The 21,713-nt window shown below is 36.7% G+C and overlaps 1 protein-coding gene across 1 annotated transcript in view; it reads right to left on the bottom strand.

Moving 5' to 3' along the window:
• The window catches only part of LOC135713230 (uncharacterized), a 444,518-nt gene that overhangs the window by 29,647 nt on the left and 393,158 nt on the right, over positions 1 to 21,713 (bottom strand). The window contains exon 3 of the mRNA XM_065236335.1: positions 11,188 to 11,320. Coding sequence (XP_065092407.1) covers positions 11,188 to 11,320 — 133 coding nt within the window. The remainder of the gene's footprint in view (positions 1 to 11,187; positions 11,321 to 21,713) is intronic.

Here is a 21,713-nt window from a genome sequence, read left to right as displayed (position 1 = left end):
TTTTGTACGTGTGGGTTTTTTTTTTCAATGTATGTTTTCAAGATGAATAGAAATAATTTCATGCTTTAGGATTAATTAAATAGTTGTATCGTAAACCACATTTCAAACCTCCTTCTTCCCTTTTCCCATCCAAAAAATTGTAAATCTCCACTAACCTCGAGACAACCGCGAGTACTCGGTCCAGTTCCTTTAACTTTAAATTTAAGACAGTAATAATGTATAACGCAAAGGATAACTCGGCTCTGTAAAGTTTATTCGATTGAGCCTGTACAAATAAAGTAATAATAAAAAATAAAAAATCTTCATCGTGCATCCAACACAAGTGTAGGAGATCACCAACAACCAATACACGACCGTGATCACGGGCAAGATCGAGTAGATTTTGTACACAAGCAAAATGTTGTTCGTACAGATTCGTGGCAATAAGCCGGCGCCGGTGGTGTAGTGGTAAGCGTGACTGCTTTCTCACCCCAATGGGTCTGGGTTCAATCCCAGTCGAGTGCCTTCCTGCACTCGATTGCCGTCAATGGATGGCAACGGATGTCCGTCGGTGATTGGCACTAGATTGCGGAACAGAGACCGTAGTACAAAGTGAACGTTTGGTGTTTAGTAGTAGGATCATATTGAGATCGATGCATTTACACCGGGTGATGAAGACGAGTGTTGTGTGTTTCGGAACTGCGTAGTGGATCGTTTGATAGTAGTTGAATTTTCGGTACGGTACGTGGTTTGATGGTCACTGTGAGTGGCTGTCTCATGGTGCGGGCTGTAAGCGAAATGCTTCTCTCGTTGATGTGGGGTGACTGAAGTCGAACTGACGGAAAATAATGCCCTTTTGCCATGATGATCCAGATAGGGCAGCGTCCTTTAGCTCCGGTTCCAGGCTGACTTTGATATTGACTTTTAAAATTCCATAAATGTTCGATATTGATCGCATGCAGCTCTATGGTATTTGAAAGTAGAACTGCTGGGATTAGAAATCATTTCTTGGGATATTTCAAAAGTTACTGGGAGGTGATCAAAGACGAAGTCAATTTCTGAACTAGGAATGCTGCATGATAAATCCTCAAAAATAGATTTAAAATGTTTTCAAAACTGTTCGGGAACGTGGTGCGTTTTCTATATCACGTTTAGTACAATATTTTAAGATCGCGTTCGAGTCTTGCATTCCCAAAGACTGGATTTGTGATTTTCACCACAGTTTGAACATTTAAATTTTTTAGGATCCTCCTTCACAGGACAAACGTCCTTTCTGGAAGAGGATTCAGCATTTTGTTTCCATGTAGCAATTTTTTGTTCCGTGACCCCATCCCTGGCACTTACGGCATTGGGTGAGTTTTTTAAGCATAAGGCTAGATTTTTCCTAGGCCTTCAGGTTCTTAAGTTCACTTTTCTTGAAGTGAACCAAATGAAAATCATTAGAAATCCCCTAGCGCAAATCTCCAGGACAGGATTTAATTTTCATTTTGATTACTTCGACAGGCTCAATTGCAAATAAATTTGTCAATTCGTTTTTTATCTGATCCAAGGATTTGACGACCTTGAAAATTTGTTCAGTTTTGATGTCGTAAGTAAAAAATTGTGTTGCTTCTCAGTAAGATACCCGAGAATACGTTTGAATCGGTCAATGGTATCAGCCAACACACGGCATTCCCTCGACGGCCAATTTGAAGTGATAACTTGAATTCATTAACGAAATTCAAAAGTTCCTTCTTTTCTTCCGAGCAGAGAATAAAACAAGGATGAACATTTGTAGGTAATACTTTGCACTGCGAAGTGTTGCTTAAATTGGATGTAGTTTTAGGTAGCAGTAATACTTCCTTCAGAAAAAAAGATAATATTGCTCATTGTGTGATAAATCAGAAACTCGACATCGAACCTATCAACAAATTAACGGATTTGCTTCCCTTTCAAATCAGAAAATCAGCGGCGCCGGTGGTGTAGTGGTAAGCGTGATTACTTCTCACCCCAACAGGCCTGGGTTCAATCCCAGTCGGCGCCACCTGGATGTTCTGAGGCATAACATCAGCCGTTGGTCCCCGGTTCATGAGTTGATGGGTCGATAGGTGGTAGGGTCCAGGTGTTGGAGCTGCCTCCCTGGCGTCGGTAGCATTGGTACTCAGCATAGAAAACAAGATCGACGGAAAACAAATCAAGAAAAAAAAAATCAGAAAATCCAAACGAACTCGGCTGTGACTGAACCATGACCCACTGAGATAAGAAAGTAGTTCGCTTACTACACAATCACTGGTACTGTGGATGATGATCCACATTCATTATTGAATGTGTTTTATGATTTGAATTTCTGTGATTTAGCCGTAGTACTAATTGATGTCATTAGCGTCAGCATAATATCTAATTGATATTTGAATTCAAATTTAAACAGAACTGGAAAACAAAATAAATCCAACCAGTGTTTACTTAAAGTCTAGTTATTATACACGATATCCATTGTCCATGGAAAAAAAAAATTATTGCCTTGCAGTATGGATTACTTGTAGTTAAAAAAAAAAAGTTTGAATTTTAATGCCACCGCCTACATCAAAGCAATAGCTGGAAACATTCTTTCATCCTACTAGTGGGATTCATTTGAACTCAGACAAACCGCACCTGACTACAGGAGAAGATAAATTTTCCTGTAAAATGTAATTTATCAAAGCTTTTGAATTTTCCTTTTCTCTTTTTTCAACTTTCATCCTTCCGCCTTTGCTGTAATTGTCTGTTGACCTTCTTTCTGTGGGAGGCTAACATTGTGTAGTGCTCTGGACCGACATATAGCCAGCACTGAACTAAACCCTCTGTAAATGGGGTGTGTGTAACTACTGTGGTCGCACCGCATGATGTTTCACTTCACAAAGACGAAGAGAAATGGTTACACATAAAAGGATACTAAGGAATAATTAGGAGCAGGCATAATTCATTACCCAGAGCTAGGATAAGCTTTTAACGGCTCGTTGTAGCAAGAGGACGGTGACAAATGGATTTGCATATGACTACGCGTGAATCTTTTATCAGATTAAACGCCGGTAAATGCATGCTGAATTAATGAGAAGTTGTGGGAAGAAACGATGAACGCGTTCAGGAAGTGTCTCGTGAATCGAGATGAGATATACATGATAGATAGTCGGGAGTCTACACAGTCCATGTCTATCCATTTAATCTTGTTCGAATACCTGATATTGAACCCTTGTTGGCTATCCATCTGATTGACAAAAAAGAAAAAGCCCTTTCTCAAAGTTATGAAGATTGGGTCCGTGCAAGTGAAACTTTTTTCACGCTTTCGATGATTTACCTTTATCATCGGGACAGGATATAAGCTTTTGCAAGAAAAAAAGAAAAAAAGTGGCTATGGATTTCCTTGAAAGGATATGAGATGTGATCGAATACGTGGAAGAAAAAGCATCCCATCGGTGGCTTCATAGATGAAAGAAGGGAAACCGAATGGATTATTGATATTAGATTGTCAATTTCAAACATAAATAGGTACATTCTTTTCCTTATCCCAAGCTTTCTCGAGCGGAAGGCATTCCGGACGAATGTGTTGTACGGGAATAAATTGGATTCAATAGAAAGTTTTCCTGTGTGAACCAAAAGGATTCGTCTGGTATAGCTGTAAACGATCAATTTCTTAAAGAAACAGGAATAATAGATAGAAAAGGTCTATTTCTTGTGCCGCAACCGAGAAAATAAGCAGAAAGGATTTTCGTTCGACACGCCGAGTAACTTCTTAGGAGGGTTACGGTTTCTGACTTCTAAAGAATCAGAGAAGAAAGGTCATCGTTTACGTGAGCGTGTGTGTGTTTTTTTTTCCTGGTGATTGGATTGGAAATTAATTCTATTGACTCAACAGTGAATAGTTAGGTATTTAACTAAATGTAGTTTAATTTAAACCAGCGTGGGGATTGGCTGAGCGATGAAAAAAAAAAGAATAAACCCGGAAAGTCAAAGAAGCACAATTCTAGATAGAGCTGGAATTAGGGCGTAACAGCTTTTGCAAACAATCTAGAATTTGGCACTTAAAGAAACGTATTTGAATCGCATATTTTTCATATGCAAATAATTTTTTTTATATTTTTATTAAGAGACTAAGGGCTGGTTCGTCTCCTGATAACTTTGCAAGTAAATGTGAATGGTTAATACTAATTGCCTGAACAACTTGATTTAATCTGCAAAAAACAGCATCAAAATTCAAAAACCATCTGCTTGAGCCGGAATACTGGGAAACCAGCTTGTTTAGAAAAATTCTATCCATTGAAAGATACAAATCGAATCTGTCCAAAATTAAGTGATCTGAATTTTTTTTCCTCTTCAAAGTAGATTATGCATAATTAATCAACATTCACAATGACAAAGTTTTGCACTTCAGATCTCACTTTTTTATTCCTTGATTAGTTTTCCGCTGATTTTCCACACCTGGACCCTACCTATCGACCCATCAACTCATGAACCGGGGACCAACGGCTTTACTTCCCTTCCGAAGGAAGGCATTATGCCTCCGAACATCCCGGCGGCGCCGACTGGGATTGAACCCAGGCCTGCTGAGGTGAGAGGTAATCATGCTTACCACCACACCACCATAGATCTCATTTTCTCGGTGTGGATATGCATAAATAACGAATTTACTCAAGCCTCAATGTTTGATTTTAACAGGAACAGACAGGATTGAACCCAGGCCCTTTGGGATGATATGCAATCACGCTTACCACTTCTACACCGGCGTCACTATGTGTGTAATGAATCAAGGTTGCAAATACTCATTTCAGCTAAAACAATGTTTTTTTTTTAAATTATGAAAAAATTAGATGCTATGATCATATTTTGAATAGGTAAGATTCAAGAAGAGATTGCAAAGAATGTGTTTGACATATTAAACCTGTTTATTTCACTTCATGAGAGTCACAATCAGCGAATTTTCACACACTCACTCACTCACTCACTCATTCACTCACTCACTCACTCACTCGCTCACTCACTCACTCACTCACTCACTCAGCGATCAGCAAATCGCTGATTGTGACTCATAGAAAGCAAAATTTACAGGTTTTATTTTTCAAACGCATACTTTTTAACCTATTCTTGTAAGTTTCAAGTAAAACATGTCATCATACCATCTTTTGGTTTATTATTCCGAAAAATATTATTTTAGCTGAAATGAGTATTTGCAAGTATTTGATACCATCTGTGTAAACGAATTTGTGTGAATCTGGATTTTCCACAGATGGAAACGAAGTATTGTAACTGGAGAGAGCAGTGGAGAAAGCACAGGTCTGATTATCGCAACGTTCGTGGTTCGAGTCCAGTCGGCAATCTGTTTCCTATTTTTTTCGACATAACTAATTTACCTCACTAATACACTCTACATTTTTCGGTCTCCAATTTTCGTGCATTGGACCGCAGCTAGGTATATCGCATCCTCGGTTCATGCGGTCTCCACTAACATCCTCTGATGATGAATCCCACATAATTGTAAGCGAATCTTACATCCCCCGTTTGGGTGTACTATCATCATGCACTACTACGGGGGTGTCAGCGACAATATACATTGCCTCCAGTACGGCAGGCCATGGCTTGGCCAAGATTATGTGAAATCACGGAGCCTGATAAGATCTTTGGTTGGGCTGTCAAGGTTCAGAGTCTGACTCACCTGTCTAGATGCTGGTACGTGTTGCTCCCTGGCACGAGATATCGCCTCTTCGATGGTTTGCAGACACTGATCGACTTCTTCGAATGATTCCGGTAGGACGTCGTAATCGATTGCTGTGTCCACACAGCGCTGATACTGCTGTCAGTTGACACGATGGTAATTTCGCCTAGAAACTTGAAACCTATTGGCCGAGGAACCTACTTCGGCCTCCACCGGATAGTGGTCCGAGCTCAGTTCCTGATAGGCGATAGGTTGAGAGATGTTATCGCCAATGTTGCTGATGAAGATGTCGATGGTGGTATGAGCTCCGAGTCGACTCAACCGGGTGGGAGTATCTGGACACAGGGCTTCCTGAAGATCGTTGAATAAGATTTTGCCGTTCTGGTTTCGCCGACTATTGCCCCAGGCTTGATGCTTGGCGTTCAGGTCGCCAGCGATGACGAAATTTTGCCGCCGTCGTATTAGCTTGATGATGTCTCTTCGGAGCCGTCCCTAATGTTGGTTTGCTTGGGGCAGAAGACCGCGATGATGGTGATTCGACCAAGCGATGTGCTCACCTCAACTCCGATGGCTTCGATAATTTTGACGAAGAAAACGATTTGGTAAGTGTTTTTATTATCGCTGCTCTTTTCCTCCCTTCCTTTCATTTTTGAAATGGTGAGCAATCAACAGAGCATTGAGCTCGTTCATGTGCGCATGCGCAATGTGTCGTTTCTTCGATTTGCGCTCGCGTTGGGTCCGTGTTTGAGATTTTTCGTTACATGTCTGAATTTTGATTTTTTTTTTCAATGTGAAATTAAAGATGTAGTCCTACGTAAAAAAAAACAGTTTGAAGCAATAAGCAGTTTAAGTCAAACTGGCACTCTGCGGCGAACAAAGTGGAAGAGGTAGCTGTACAGAATCTGATGACAGGAGTTGAACGAAAGGCCCAGCAATTCGAATTCGGTCAACCGGAAGTTTAGCTGTTTTGATAAAAAAAAATCAATCAAGTTAAATTGTTTGACCAAATTTTTATCGTAACACTTCATGAGATTTAATGGCCCATATTTTGTAAAATTTATGTAATGTTTGAAAATTTGTGCGATGATTTCAATTTCGGAGATACCGCAACATGCATCCGATCTCCAACACAATGGCGCACGAGATTCAGAACCGCACATCTTGAAGGCAGATGTTCCGCCTTGAAATCGCTGTTGTGCATTAGGAAAATCAAACCTATCAGTTTTCACTTATTTCTATCGATAATATGCTTAGTTGTATATTAAACTCAGTCAGATGAATTAGCAATTCGCCCCAATCATATTATTCATAATAGCACTCCTCCATAATCACACATCGCATTTCACGCATTTACCGCATTTTATACATCTTTTTTTTTGTAATACCTCATAACAGTGACCGATTAAGTGCACGTCAACCTGATTTTGATTTTATTTTTCTCTTCTCTGCTTGAATGATAATCCCTTCACATTCGAATAATCCGTACACAATTTGACTCGTTGAGCATAGTGAATGGGTAAGCGCAACCCTGCAGATTGCATTCGTGATGATGAGATTTGTTATTTATTTTTTTGTTCTTTTCATGTAGGATTCCAACATTCTGAATCGAAAATGTCTGTTGATTCACAAATTGTTTGTCAGCTGCAGCTGTATCTAACTTGAAAAAAAAACTTTTTCTGAACTCGAAATCAAACAAAGTGTGATTGAAGATAATCCTTCAAAGCTCCCAGGTGCGGTTTTCATTTAAGAACGCAGTTGCATAGTTATATTACACACAGATGACTGGATGAATAGATCTATGTCTATGTTTTTTGAAATAGATATTTACTGTTATATGATGTTGATCTCATTCACCTTTTCCGCATTTGAAGACATATATCTAGCTATATATTTTCAGAACCGTACGTTGACATAATCTATTCAGCACCATTGGTGCAAATAAACGGCGTTTTGCGAAAAATTAAATCGTGACTCTTTGATTGATTATTATATTAATAGATTCTTGAACGTAGAGGAAGAAGCATGACGAATCAGTTTTTGATGAAAGAGTTAGGAGAATCAACTTTTAATTTGAGTACCCTCCACTCTCCCCCATACCAAAAAGCTCCATTTTGAGCCCCCTGGTAGTGGACACTCAAAAAATCAGCGATAGGCAACATCATAAATGCAAAACACTACACATAAAATGGCTGAGCATATTTTAATTTACAATTCTACAATAAGGAGATACTATTACGAACAAAACAATTTATGCGCTTCTAGTGGATAAAGTATCCTTTTAAATAAGCGCATGTATTTAACACATTACAAAATTAATATTTACATTATACTAAGGAAAGATGGACAAATAATTAATACTTAAATGTTTGATGACGGTTAAAATATAATAAATAAAAGAAAGAACATATAATTAAGCTTTAATTAATAGTTGTGGTATTTGCGATCGTAAATAACTTTTAATGTTAGATTTAAATGATGAACGATTTGTTAGCATCTGTATATCTCTGGGTAGGTTGTTAAATTTGGCTGGACCTATAAAAGTAAACCGTTTCTGACCAAAGTTTGTATACGCACGAGATCGAGAGAGATGATTAATTTGCCTGGTGTTGTGTAATCGTGGCGTCACATTTAAAGTTAAATTGTGGATACTTGCTGGATTATGTTGCATATTATGAATCAAGGGCAATGTTTGTTCTTCACACATGCCTTGTATAGGCAATACTTTATGTGGAAAATCTGTGTAAAACCGGACAGATGGAAACAGGAAAGGTAGGTTATATATTATTTTAATACATCGATTTTGTAATACTTGCTCTGCCCCATACAATTTTAAAATAGTTCAGCTGTGAGTGAATGTGAGCGTAGTAGAACATAAGCAGAACTTTTCGAGGAATGAAACAACTAACCCTTTTCAAAACTCCACACCTGGATGAAACTTTTCTCGCTACTTCCTTGATATGCAGATCCCAAAACAATGTACAATGCAAGCTGAATACCTAGATATTTAAATGACTCTACCTTCTGTATGACGTTAACATCCATTACTAAATTAGGAACAATTGGAAGGATGTTTCTTGGTGGTCGGAAGATCATGTGTTGGTAACAGCCGAAATGAATCAAATTCTATAAACTTTATTCACCAACCAATGTGTTTCAGCGAATGAAAGTTATAAAATTCCTGTGGAATACTCAATTAAGTTAGGCTAATCTAGGATAATTTTCATGTAATGCTTACATTTAGTGATTCTCGCTGTATGGCAATATAATTGCTTGAGAGATCCAACAGCTCTCGTAGGTTTAGGAAATCTGTAGGTTTAAGTTTAGTTTACTAATGTGTGCCTTGGCTCTAGATATAAAGTCTCACCTATCAACGGTAACAGAACAGCCGAATTTGCTGGTAGTTATAAGTAATCGTTTAGCCGTAGGTACCTATTTAGATGTTTGTGTTTAGGATCATGTTTTAGGTTTAAATTCTTTTTACCTCACCTTTTTCCGGGCCACATATAACTTATTCAGAAGGCAAGTAGAAGTTCTAGTGGTTCATCGATACCTTAATAATAGCACATAATAGGTTAAGAATCTTCCTGTCATACTATTTCATATTCTCACCTCTAGATTAAGAATCAATAATTTGCAACTAATATTTAGCACTCAAGTTCACTAGGTTTAGTTCACTAGGTTTAAGCAGTAGATTTAATGTATTTATATAATAAGTATATATATAAGTAGTTTTAATTTTCGCAATTGGCAGGGCAATTTCATTTTTGTTTTGTCTTCTTTCCATAGATTTGATTTGTTTACATCCTGACCACTTTTTCCTCTCACCGCGTGACAATCCCTCGTATAGCGATGGGTTTGGTTGCAGTCACTCGTCAGTGGCGTAGATCAGCGGTGGGAGTACACACATCTGGAGCGGGCGTAACCAACATCATGTATTTACTTTTTTGTAAATTTAGTGAGAGCAGATTATCGCAAAAATATTCCTGGAGAATTTGTAAGTCTTCATTCATGCTTGAAATTATCGCTTTTGGATCGACATTCGGATAAAATAAGGCTGTGTAATCTGCAAACAACCTCGGAATACCAGCAAGGCAAGTTTGCGATAATTTGGCAGTTTTGTTTGTTTTGTTTTGTTAGAGAAATTTTTAGCCTTGGGCTGGTTTATCTCTTCATTTGGCAGTTAACGCGTGTATGATCTGTCAAATTTACATCAACGCATCGCAAACGGCCCATCACTATAATACCTGTTTTCTCTCGAGTTTTTCAGCCTAAAGACCCACGCAAATTGTTAGTGATTCGTTTCGGCGAACATTCCTGCACTTAACCTTTCTTTTTCGAACGGATATAAATCCAAAAATGGAGTAATTCTACTATAGATGACTATCAAATTTATTTATATTTCTTTACGTTCCGTTGCATTTGATAAAGAGTCAGAAATTGTTGAGCTATTGATAGAAATCTAACACTGCTTCTTGTTTACAAATTAGTTCAACGAGTTTCAATTCTGTCCTTACTCATTGAAACGCCATTGGTTTTTTAGGTTTTTTCTTATTTGTACGCACTTTTTTCCTTGAATTGATTTCCGTCGATTTTGTTTTCCGTGCTGAGCACCAATGCTACCGACGCCAGGGAGGCATGAACTCATGCACCGGGGACCAACGGCTTACTTCCCTTCCGAAGGAAGGCGTGATCAGAGATGTTATGCCTCAGAACATCCCGGCGGCGCCGACTGGGATTGAATCCAGGCCTGCTGGGGTGAGAGGTTATCACGCTTACCACTACACCAACGGCGCCGCTATCGTTCTACGCATGAAGGCAGAAAAAATCATTTGCCAAGAGCGCTTCTTTTGTTTTTAGAACAATGAGTATAAATATTCATACAACACACTCGTATAGGCTTCGGCTTTTGTAGATTATGAGCTAACGCATAAAAACAAACGTTTTAAGGACCATGCAGGTGTTACGTAAGATTTTAAAAATAAATTTTCTTACGTTTTCTTACAGGTCAAAAATACTCTACGAAATCATGAAATCATGTTAATGTTCAATGTTAGATCTTACTTAGAGGGAGCAGGGATAGAAAAATGCTAAGTGCATCGTCTCTTATTGATTTATGAATGGTTAAATCATTGATATTATTGATGTCGTCTGTTTGATGGAAAGGAAATGGGCCATTACGACGAATTAGTGCAATACCTACTAGTTCTAATGAGAAACCAGTATCAATCTTAAGATCTAACACATTCAAACAACTGGCTTTTGCCATTATTTGGAGCTCTACTATGCCCTGTGGCGAGCTATGCGTGTCAGTTGGTGTAGGGAACTGGGTGTTATACGCTATTATTAATCACTTTCGCCTAATATTTGATCGAAGGGGTCTGCTGTATTAATATGTTTTCTGAGCTTTACGTTTTAGCATTAAAAAGACAAATACGCTGGAAACTTTACCTTAAACGCATTTTTTTTTGTTCGAAATTAAACAATACTACTCACATATTGCATAATAATTATGCTTTTTTGTTTTGCTAGAAAAACCATCTTACCTGTATAACGGCTTTCCGGCACTCTCTCGAAACCACAGAACCATATAGACACGATCGTTGGCTTCGTCCGGTGTGATGTCACAGGGCAGCGACGTCGTCCGACCAAGCACAGCTTCCACCGTCGTCGTCGACACTGTAAGTGACAGAGAGAAAGGACAAAGTCAGGTCTCCAATGCTACCATTTTGGGAAGGATGAGATGGGGAGCAAATTCACTCAAATGACTGATCCTCGGAGACTACCTTTCAAGTTAGGGAGGGGAGAACAGTGCATAGTGCTCCCTTGAGGAAAAATGGCCACTTGCCATTTTTCGTTGCTTTTCCATTACTTATTCTGGGATTTTATGTGCCGAAATGCTAGATTGAGCAGTGCTGAGTTTTGTCATTGTCATTGACACCGTCACAGTAAGAATTGATTCTCAAAAAAAACCTCCGTCAACATCCCATTCATTTTTGTCAATGAAAAAGATTTCGTGAATTCTGTGTCACATTATTACAGTTTAAGACGTTGATGCATATATTCACTTTAACGGCTCCATGGAATTGTTTTATTGATTAATTTAAATCCGATAAAAAATCAGGTTACTACAAAAACTGCACATGTTCGTCGTTGAAGATGACTTTTAGCTCGAATGAGTGACCACAGCTGTTTTGTCAATAGTGTCGGTTAGATCAAAATTTTGCAGCACTGAGCTTGAGTACTTAACTAGCAATGCTACACGCTAAACTCACGAATTGATAATGGGAAAGCTATGAAAAACTGCGTGGGATAATTTTTCACCAGGGGTGCGCTTTTGCCTGTACTACCCTACATCGAATACACTGGCTGTGTCACACGGAAAAAGTGGAACAACGCTTGCTACAAACCTAACCACCGACGAGAGAAAAAAAGCAGGAATTCCTCAGACACGACAATCAATAACCTCTTGATAGGGGATCGGAATTTGTGTGACAAATGATGCTGAAGACAAATGGGAAAATACTGCGGAAAATCAATAATGAATTCAGTTTTTGTATAGTGTAGCGTTGATAAATGTTTCAATAGGTAGGTCACAAGCGGAGATTGTTATGACGTTGATTGACATAACGATAGGTTCACGGAATGGTTGCTGTGCATTAATTTGTCTAATTGACCAAAACCGAACAAAACAAGGTGAAAGATTATGGCAAGTTTCTTGCAAAATACCGCTGTCAACGTTTCCTTCGTCGGAAGGGAATGGAAGGATTTTCGTTGGCACAAGGGTGGGTTCAATTATACAAATAACTTGTTATTGAATATTTTTTCCTCTTCGTTGCTTTCTGCCACCCATGATTTCAGATGCGCACTACTGCTTAGCTATGCTTAAATCCTGCTTGGCGACTGAGATTCATGTTCCTATTTCAATTAATATCTGGTTTCGATGGTAGCTGATACTAATTGCTATTCAATTGGAAAATCAAAATAAACGACTCATTAGTGGTCGGTTACAGTGACGAGAGAAATCGTTAGATCAATAATTAATTTATCCGTAATTGTTACCGACCTGGGAAATCTATCCAGTAGTGATTGAATATTTTGTCAGGTGCTGTGTCGTACGGAAATGGTTTGTTCTAGATATAATATCAGATGATAGGTTTATTGTGATTCGATGCTTACATAAATAATGTATACACCAAAAACTGGTCAGATACATTAAAGTTCCCGATTCAAACTTCACATAAACAACAGAGAAAGCAAAAACAAGTCAGAAACATTGAGCTTCAATTTTCATTCCGAGCTCACATAGCATTCGTGTTAATCACGCAGTAAAGTCTAAGACCACAGCTTACCATGATGCTTTTTTTTTTGTATTTCAGTTTTTGTTAATGTAGTTTAGTTTCGGATGATGCATCTTCCATCTGTTTAATTCACAATGGTTAAAATTAATATATGTTCAAGTATATTTGTTTTAATGTATGTATAAATATCAGCAGTATGTACAAACATAGGTACCAGCCGTGATTGATTTTCGTGGCAAATTAAGGTAAGGGGAGAGAGATTTGAATTTAAGTATGCTATGTTGAAGGTTATATATGTATGTAGTATATCTGAAATATATTGATATACAAAACTAATGCAAGCGTTCAATCATAATGACCATTTTTTAAAAGACAGTGATTCCAAATCACCCTGTGCAGTTGTTAGAAGAATTTTTGTGCATGGGGTTGTTTTCGGCATGGACTTTTATTTCATAGAATATTTGTGCAAGTTATCGAACGATAAGAACTGTAGAGTGATTACTAGGGGCTTGCAGATTGAAAAATTTCTCGACTTCCCTGGACTTTGAGTTTGCCACCCTTATGCAAAAATGATACAGGCTTCGAAAGCCCTCAATCAACAACTGTGGAAGTTATGTGCTCAAAGAACACTAAGTTGCGGAACGGCGTAAAGTTCAAGTAGGGACGTAATAAAATCAAACACGCATAGCGATTACTATCCTCTCTATTGTTCCAACATATTGTTGGACAGTTATAGAAACAGTATTGTTTTCCACACGGAATGGTCAACGATAGTGACAGGATTATATTTTTTTCAGATTAAGCTTGCCAAAATTTAAAGAAATTTTTAATATAAGTGGTGCAGCATCAGATACGTAGCCGTGAGGGGCTCTGACAGGTCAAAATACGTTTGGATGGTGTTTAAGCGATACTGATTTTTATTTTATAATAGATTTTTCTTTCAGAAAAACCATGTCTACGGTTAAGTCAACAGTAAGTAAATTTGTTTCTAGATTAGGAGTAAATATACACATAATGAAAAGGACATGTGTGCATGAAATTGATAAAAAGTTTTTTGATGATGATTAGGGTATAGATGACACAAACCACATACAAAAGAACAGCTCAATTAGTAGGAGAACAGCCGAGTAATTGCGGTGGGTGCATCATATATTGCTGATTGCATCTGACTGTCCCAAAAATGCAAAAAGTGTGATAAAAGTGCACGTTTCCGTCAAATCGTTTTGACGTTTTCGGAGCACTTATTGCTTGTATCATAAGGAATAAGTGCACCGAAGACACCAAGACGATTAGACGTAAACTTGCAGTTTTATCACACTTTTTAATAAGTGAAAACGCGCAATAAACTGTTTTTTGATACCTGTAACTCAGCCTGTGAGCATATTTTTTACGCATTCCATGCCATGTTCATCACAAACAAAACGGACAAGTATGAGAAATGGTGCAAGTGATGACATGGCTTGGGAATTGTGTGCTGATGATCTAGGTGTGGTAGAGCACCAATCAAACCAACCATTCATTTATTGCTTGGAGATCATATACCAGTGCACCCCAGATTACTGCAAAATGAGTAGTCTGGAGTGACTTCACCAGGCCTAACTTGTGACTAGTACAAGATAATCGAGTTTTCAAAATCACTACCAAACGTGCAGTAATTTTGCAACAGCAAAATTTTGTGAAAAAATTACATGCTGTGCACAAATTACGTAACGTTACAAATTACGTGGATGAGAAAAACATTAGAACCGAAAAAAAAATTGCCGTTAAATAAATCCACGTGACCCTTGTATCTATAACACAATAAAACCTTTCAGACTATTGATTATGATTTTTTATTCAATCTTGAAAAAATAGGGTGGGTATGAGTAAGATAGCGTAACGTTTTTTTTTCCTGGTAATTTTGAAAAGTTTATGCAAATAGCTAAGTTATTTTTTTTTATCCCAATGAACGGGGCTAGAAAAACAGTATGAACCTTTTTTTAAATCAAGATGCTTATAGTATAATAAATTAATAATAATAAAAATTTAGAATCAAGGGCAGCCCGTAAAAAAAAGAACCGTAGAGGTACAATGAAATGAATTGAAACCTTACATTAGAGTTTATTGTATTTACAATAAATCTTATTCTCCACAAAGATAAAATAACAATAGAATGTATTGTTTCCACAATAGAATCTATGGTAAATGGGGGAATATACAATAGAACAAGGGGGTTGTTATGTATCTTAACCATATGAAAAATCACTTTTTCCCGAACAAACTTGAGCCATTTACCATTAATTGTATTGTTGTACTATTGTTGAAAACTCTTACTAAATGGGACGTATTGTACATCTATTGTAATAACAATATGTTAAAATTTCGTGTACTATATACGCACAATAAGATCAATTGTTGGCAATAGATTTGCTTGTTATTGTATTTTATTTTATGGTAATTGTATGGTTATTTTTTTCCGGGAGGGCAAGTGACGATTTTGAATAAGGAAAAAAAATTAAATTTTCTAAATTGTGTTATATTTTAAGGGAACCCATAAATTTTTAAAAATAATGCATCAGCCTTATAGTAAGTTTAACACTCTTGAGCATGAGCAGTTCTACGCCAACACGCTAAGCAATGAACCAAGTTTGTATCGGAATTTGGTCATTTCGACTCTTGCATAATTTTAAAGTGTCGATTGTGTCCATTTAAGAATATATTGCATTTTTGATAAAACTTCAAGGAAACATAAGTTTTCTTCAATTTAAAAAATGTATTTTCTTTGTTATTGAAAAGGCAAACCAGTTTCATACAACTTTATCACAGACGTCATTTCGATTAGATGAGCCATTTCCGTGCTATAATTTATTGAAAAATATCGAATAAGCCATTTTGAAAAAAAACTACCAGGGTCAAAATAGTCAAATTCCAGCACAAACTTACTATACAAACTATACGAAAATATACATTCTGGAAAAACTTATGCTACAGTCCGCAGTAAGAACAAAGATGAATACTAAGATGAAACTGTCGGAAGAAAAACTTTCTATTTTAGTGTCCTCTTCACGGTCCCTTTCATCCAACGAATACCCCCCGTATGCAAGGTAATTTTGTGGTTTTGATACCACCTCGGTAGAGATGAAATTTTGCGCACTTTTTTATCAAAACAATCACATCCAAATCAGAGATGTCCCATTTTTAAATTACTTGATTAACAACTAATCGATTATTTTTTGTTCGCCGTGCTGCCATTTTTCCACCCATGAGAGTGCAGCATATGTTTGAAACGATCAGTGATGATCCTCTGGAGATGTTAATGCTTACATCGGCATGATATAACCGATTACAAATATTTTACTTTTCGGTTCGTTAATCGATTAATCGATTATTCGAATGAAAATCGGCCATCACTAGATGAATGTGAAACGTAATTTCAAATATAAGGACCGTACATAAATAATGATACAATTTGAAAGGGACCGGGGCTAATCACAAATTACGTCCCCACCGTAACTGAAATAAATACGAGTGTTCACAAGTTGGTAAGAACTGACATTTATTTTTTATAAGAAATAAATATTAATAATGTAAGAAATCAACACTTAAATGTTACATACTATGCCTCCCTATGCTCAGGATAAAGGCACAGCTACAAAGCAAGACCATGTTGGAGGTGTCTGGGCTCGATTCTCAACTTCCCTGGGCTAATGTTTGGTTTGAAAACAAGCTGAACAAGCACTTATTAGTATTTATTTTAAATTAAATGTGCTGATTTGAATTTAAGTTTGCGGCTTAGGGCTAGACAGTCGGTAGGTGTGTTTTAGTCGCCCACTGATGTGATGGCGGAGTGCCAACTACCAGCCTGTCAGAACATGTTGTCGGTGATCACCTCACAATAGTGGACGCCTCGCCTTAGAGCGCTGAAAAAGTGCCTGGGCACATTATGTAGTGAGACCACTGACCATTCCATTGAATCACTGGCATGGCCTTGATTATAATATTATTATTAAACATAATTTAGAGTTAGCGGGGCCAGTGGTGTAGTGGTAAGCGTGATTACCTCTCACCCCAGCAGGCCTGGGTTCAATCCCAGTCGGCGCCGCCGGGATGTTCTGAGACATAACATCTCTGATCACGTCTTCCTTCGGAAGGGAAGTAAAGCCATTGCCTACTGAGCGTTTTGCTCTTCCAATGCGCCAGTCCCGTCGCTTGTTTTCACTGATCTATTGTGGCTGTGACCATTGACAGCACGGGTGTGCATATTTCTTCGAGGGGTTCGTCGACCGGTTGCACATGCAACAACCTTCAAAAGGTGCATATACATACACATTTTAATCTTTTTTTAAGCGAGTTGATTTGACATCATATACGATACAATCTGTAATAAGAAATCCAATTCGAAAATTCTTACAATGTAATCCGATTTAATTTATGATACAGTACGATGGAAAAATTATTCATCGCATTAATGTCGGAAATTTGCAATTTAAACATAATGCGATGCATGTTATTCTTATATGCGATGTTGTCTTAAACTGTAACAATTTGCGGTACTATCTGTACATTTATATACGGCTTCTGGTTGTCTGGAAAGTATTATAGGGTAGGAGCTACTTCGGCATAAGTGCCCATTTCCGTCATATCGAGCATAAACATCAAATATATCAATGATTTCTTCGTAAATGAATCAATCATACGTTTGGTAGTTCAAAAATTAAAAAAAAAATAGTCTGTAGGTATGAGATGAACTAGCCAACTGGCTAAAAATCTCAATAATAAAGAATAAAAAAAATAACAATCAATAAGAATGCATAATATCAATATTGACATCCATTCAGCACAAAAACAAAAGAAGTGAATCCATTTTGTCTGCCTTCATCCGTGTGCCGGAGCGAATCCAATGTCGTTACAATGTGTGTGAACGGTATTGAAACTCATATGACGGAATGGGAATCAAGAAGCAGTTTTAGATTTTTAACAATATCTCATCAATTTGTTACTTTTTATCTAAGCTAACGGTACGTATGGAAAGGTAAATAAATGTGGAAGTCATCTTTGATAGATCAGTGTTCACTCAGCTGTTGACAAAAGCAGGCCACTCTCGATGTGTGCCAAGCGATCGTCTGTTTTATCGGCAGCAATCATTGTGGGGTCCTCCTCATTGTTCTTCATCAGCAGTTCTTTCAGTCGATGCGTCGTCGACTTTAGAAAGCAACCGTTTCGTGATGAGTGTATGAGTGCTGACCATTGCTGCAATGGAAGCGCTCTGAACCCCGATGGCGTAACTGTCATACAATGAAACCAATGGAAGCGGCTCCAGTTCTGATGGAGAAGCCTTTTTGGATAGCGGAAGATAAAGTGTTTATTGTGTTTTAAGATGTGTTGTATAGTGACTAAGAATCCTCAGCTCTGTAAAGTTAATTCGTTTGAGCCTTATCAAATAAATTAATAAAAAAAAAATCTTTGATAGAAACAATCCATGTTTTGTTCAAACCCGTTCAACAAATGGAGAATAAATGGTGGGATGAGCTTAGTTTATTAGATCTTAACCCTACATGCAGAACAAATTTTATACAACAAATGTTATAGCAATTAAATGTTAATGTCTTGCAATTAATTTCAGCGTAAAATAATGTTTTTTTTTTCCAGAATGTATGTTTTTGTATGAAATCTTCACGAGATGATTTTCTAGACGTAATACATTTGGTAACATTTGGCAAACTTTGATCGAACGTTATTTTTGTAACCTAAAAATTACAGAATTATTTTAAAACCTTTCTCGACATCCCTGGACATAGAGTATGATTGTGCTTGCCACACAATAATACTAATGCAAAAATGGTACTGACTTAGAAAGCTCTCAATAATCAACTGAGGAAGTACTCAAAGAACAGTAAGTTGAGATCCTGCGTAAAAGTTCCAGTGGGGACGTAATACATCTAAAAAAGAAGACGATAAGTAGTAATCCTTATCATCTGAATCATAAAAATACTGCCTCTCATGATCCCTTCCTTGATTCCCCTTGCTTGCAGAGCACCAAAAATGACAAACGAGCAAAATCTCAGTAATTTCCTGATTCACAACATATAAACCAGATTTATCCAATTCAAATCAATGTTCGTTTGAACTCAGCTTGCACCAGCTCAGCATACTACACTACTGTATGCTTCATCGTGGATGATGTCAGAAATTGATGAACGATATCTCTGGTCTTTCTCGCTGTATATGTTTAATCGAGTGCATAAATCAAATTTCCACACTTGAATCAATTTCCAAAGGACGAACAAAATCATCAATTCCACCGTCAACTTATACAAATATGTACAGGGTCAAAAATAGGTTTACTATTCTATGAGATTTTTGGAAAGTTGTCATCGTGCTTAGACGAAAATATGCAGATTTCAAATTTTTCGCAGTTTTAGGGTAATTTTAGCTACTACAATTCTGTAATACTACTATGTTGTAAAAAAAGTTTTAGTACTACTTTGTGGTTGTGGCGTTTTAATGACTTTGCGACTCTATGATTTCAGATAATTTCCACTAATTTATGGTTATTTTATGAACTGAATTGGCGTTTTGTGCGATTTCAAATCGTCCAATTTGAGCTATTTTACATTGTTTGGCATTTATTTTGTGCTAAATATGCTTTTTTGGCGTTCTAAATCCATTTTGGTGTTATAAATATTATTTTGACCTTATAACATCCATCTTCAATTTTGAAAAAAAAAACTAAGTTGTGAGCCAGCAAAACGCTTAAAAGATTAGGAAGGGTCACGAGCTTATGGATTTTTCCACGGTGGGTCACAATCAAAAAAAATTTGAGAACAACTCATCTAGATAATTCCTACGAAACAGTTCACATAATGTTTTTGGAAATTTCTAAATAATTTTCACTTAACCGACACAGAATTTTCTCTAAGTAGTATCTTGGAACTCTCTTATGAACATGCTAGGAATTATTTACAGAAATTTTTCGGAATTCTCTCTGAAATTCTCTCCTGCTCAACTGTTGTTGTTTATCATTATGAATTGTGACTAGTCCAGGGATGAGATTTAATGTCGTGACCTTTAGGATGCGATGCACCACTACACCGGGCTTGTTCTTTGGTAGATAATAGATCAGTAATAATAGTAGATCTCAAAATTCCAGTGGGTGCATCGAATCACAGCAAATCGAAATAAAATTATGATGTCAACAGCAAACTGAAATCAAATTTTGATTTCAGTCTACGCGATTGACAACATTGATAACAAGTTTTGTTATAATTTTGCTGTACATTTGCTCTTCAAAAATATTTTGTAACATTTTTGTTTTCATTGCCTTTGCAGAATATCAAATTGAATACTCGTTTTGTTATCAACTGGAATGTACATCAAATTGTGTTTTTAGTTTACTATCACTAATAACAGAATAAGTTTTTTATGTAATTTCACAGATTTTTTTGTCCTCAATTTTGATATTTTAACGACCAAAACGACAGCCATCTGAGTAATCATTATCAGCGACATCACAACACCAAATTTAGTTTTCAATTTGATTTCATGCTCTGCTCTGGTTCTCTTTACAATCCCAAAAAGTTCATAAATTTATTAACGTTTTTTGGAACTGCAAGAATAATAAATGTATTTGCAATAGACCTTATAATAGATCACATTATAACAAAATGGTAATTTGTTATACATTTTACTTAGTAAAATAACTTTTTCACCACTTATCGTCACAGTTAAGGATAGTGTGCCTTTTTTTTCTATTCTGTTTAAGCTTAGTTTTTATTTGCTGCTTGGACATAGTGATGTCAATAGTTCCGTAATGCAAATCATACAGGCGCATCATTCCATTGATTAAACTATTTTTTGCATAGTTTGTTCTGTACGATTTTTCAGAAAATAAATTCCGTGTTCTAAGATATCGACAAGGTGTGTTAAAGTTTAATTCTGCGACAATTTCTGCCGAGTCTATGCGCATTGAAATAATGTCGTTGATGAAGAAAAGCATTGCAAATTGGCGGTGGTCCTTAAATGTTTGTATATTGATGAGCATGCAGCGCGCATCATAAGATGGTAATGGAAATCCAGTCCAATTCAATTCACGGAATTGTTTTTGGACAGAATTTTTTCGTGTATGGAAATGTATGGATTCCATACAAGGTGGCAGTATTACAGAATTGGCCTTACATATGTGGTATATAATAGTTTAATAGTGTATGGGTCTTCGAAATTATGACTGAACCTTTTAATGAAGCCCAGCATTCTGTTTGCTTTATAATGTTCTATAAAAGTTAGGATTAAACCTAGATCTTTTAAAAAATTTCATTTTTCTACTATTTGGTTGCCTAATGATATTTTAATATGCAGTGTTTAAATTTTTCTGTTAAATGCTATTGCGATACATTTTTTAACGTTCGGTTGAAGTAGACTTTTACACCAGGTGTGGAATAGATTGATTTCATTCTGGAATTCTTCTGCATCGCTAGAATTACTTATTTCCATGAAGAACTTCATGTCGTCTGCATATACAAACAGTTTTATTTTTTAAGGTATGTAGGAAACTTCGTTTATGTACATAATAAAAATAAGTGGGCCAAAATGAGAATCTTAACTCAAAATTCAAAAGTTAGCTTTTATACATGATTTGTTTTCGCTGAAGAAGAGTCTGGTGTTAAAATTTCAAATTAAAAAAAATGTGATTTACGTAAAAACTGCATGATTTTTTGCAAAATAGTTAAAAGCACGTATTGAAACAAGTGTAAATATCTCCACATCACGGAAAAAATAATGTTTTGAGATAAATA

The sequence above is a fragment of the Ochlerotatus camptorhynchus genome, unplaced genomic scaffold, assembly GCF_037179485.1.
Source record: "Ochlerotatus camptorhynchus isolate MF236.1 unplaced genomic scaffold, CSIRO-AGI_Acam_v1.1 ptg000548l, whole genome shotgun sequence".
In the NCBI taxonomy this organism is placed as follows: Eukaryota; Metazoa; Arthropoda; class Insecta; order Diptera; family Culicidae; genus Ochlerotatus; species Ochlerotatus camptorhynchus.
Note: the sequence above shows the minus strand (reverse complement) of the source record. Positions and strands in the feature narration are given on the sequence as shown.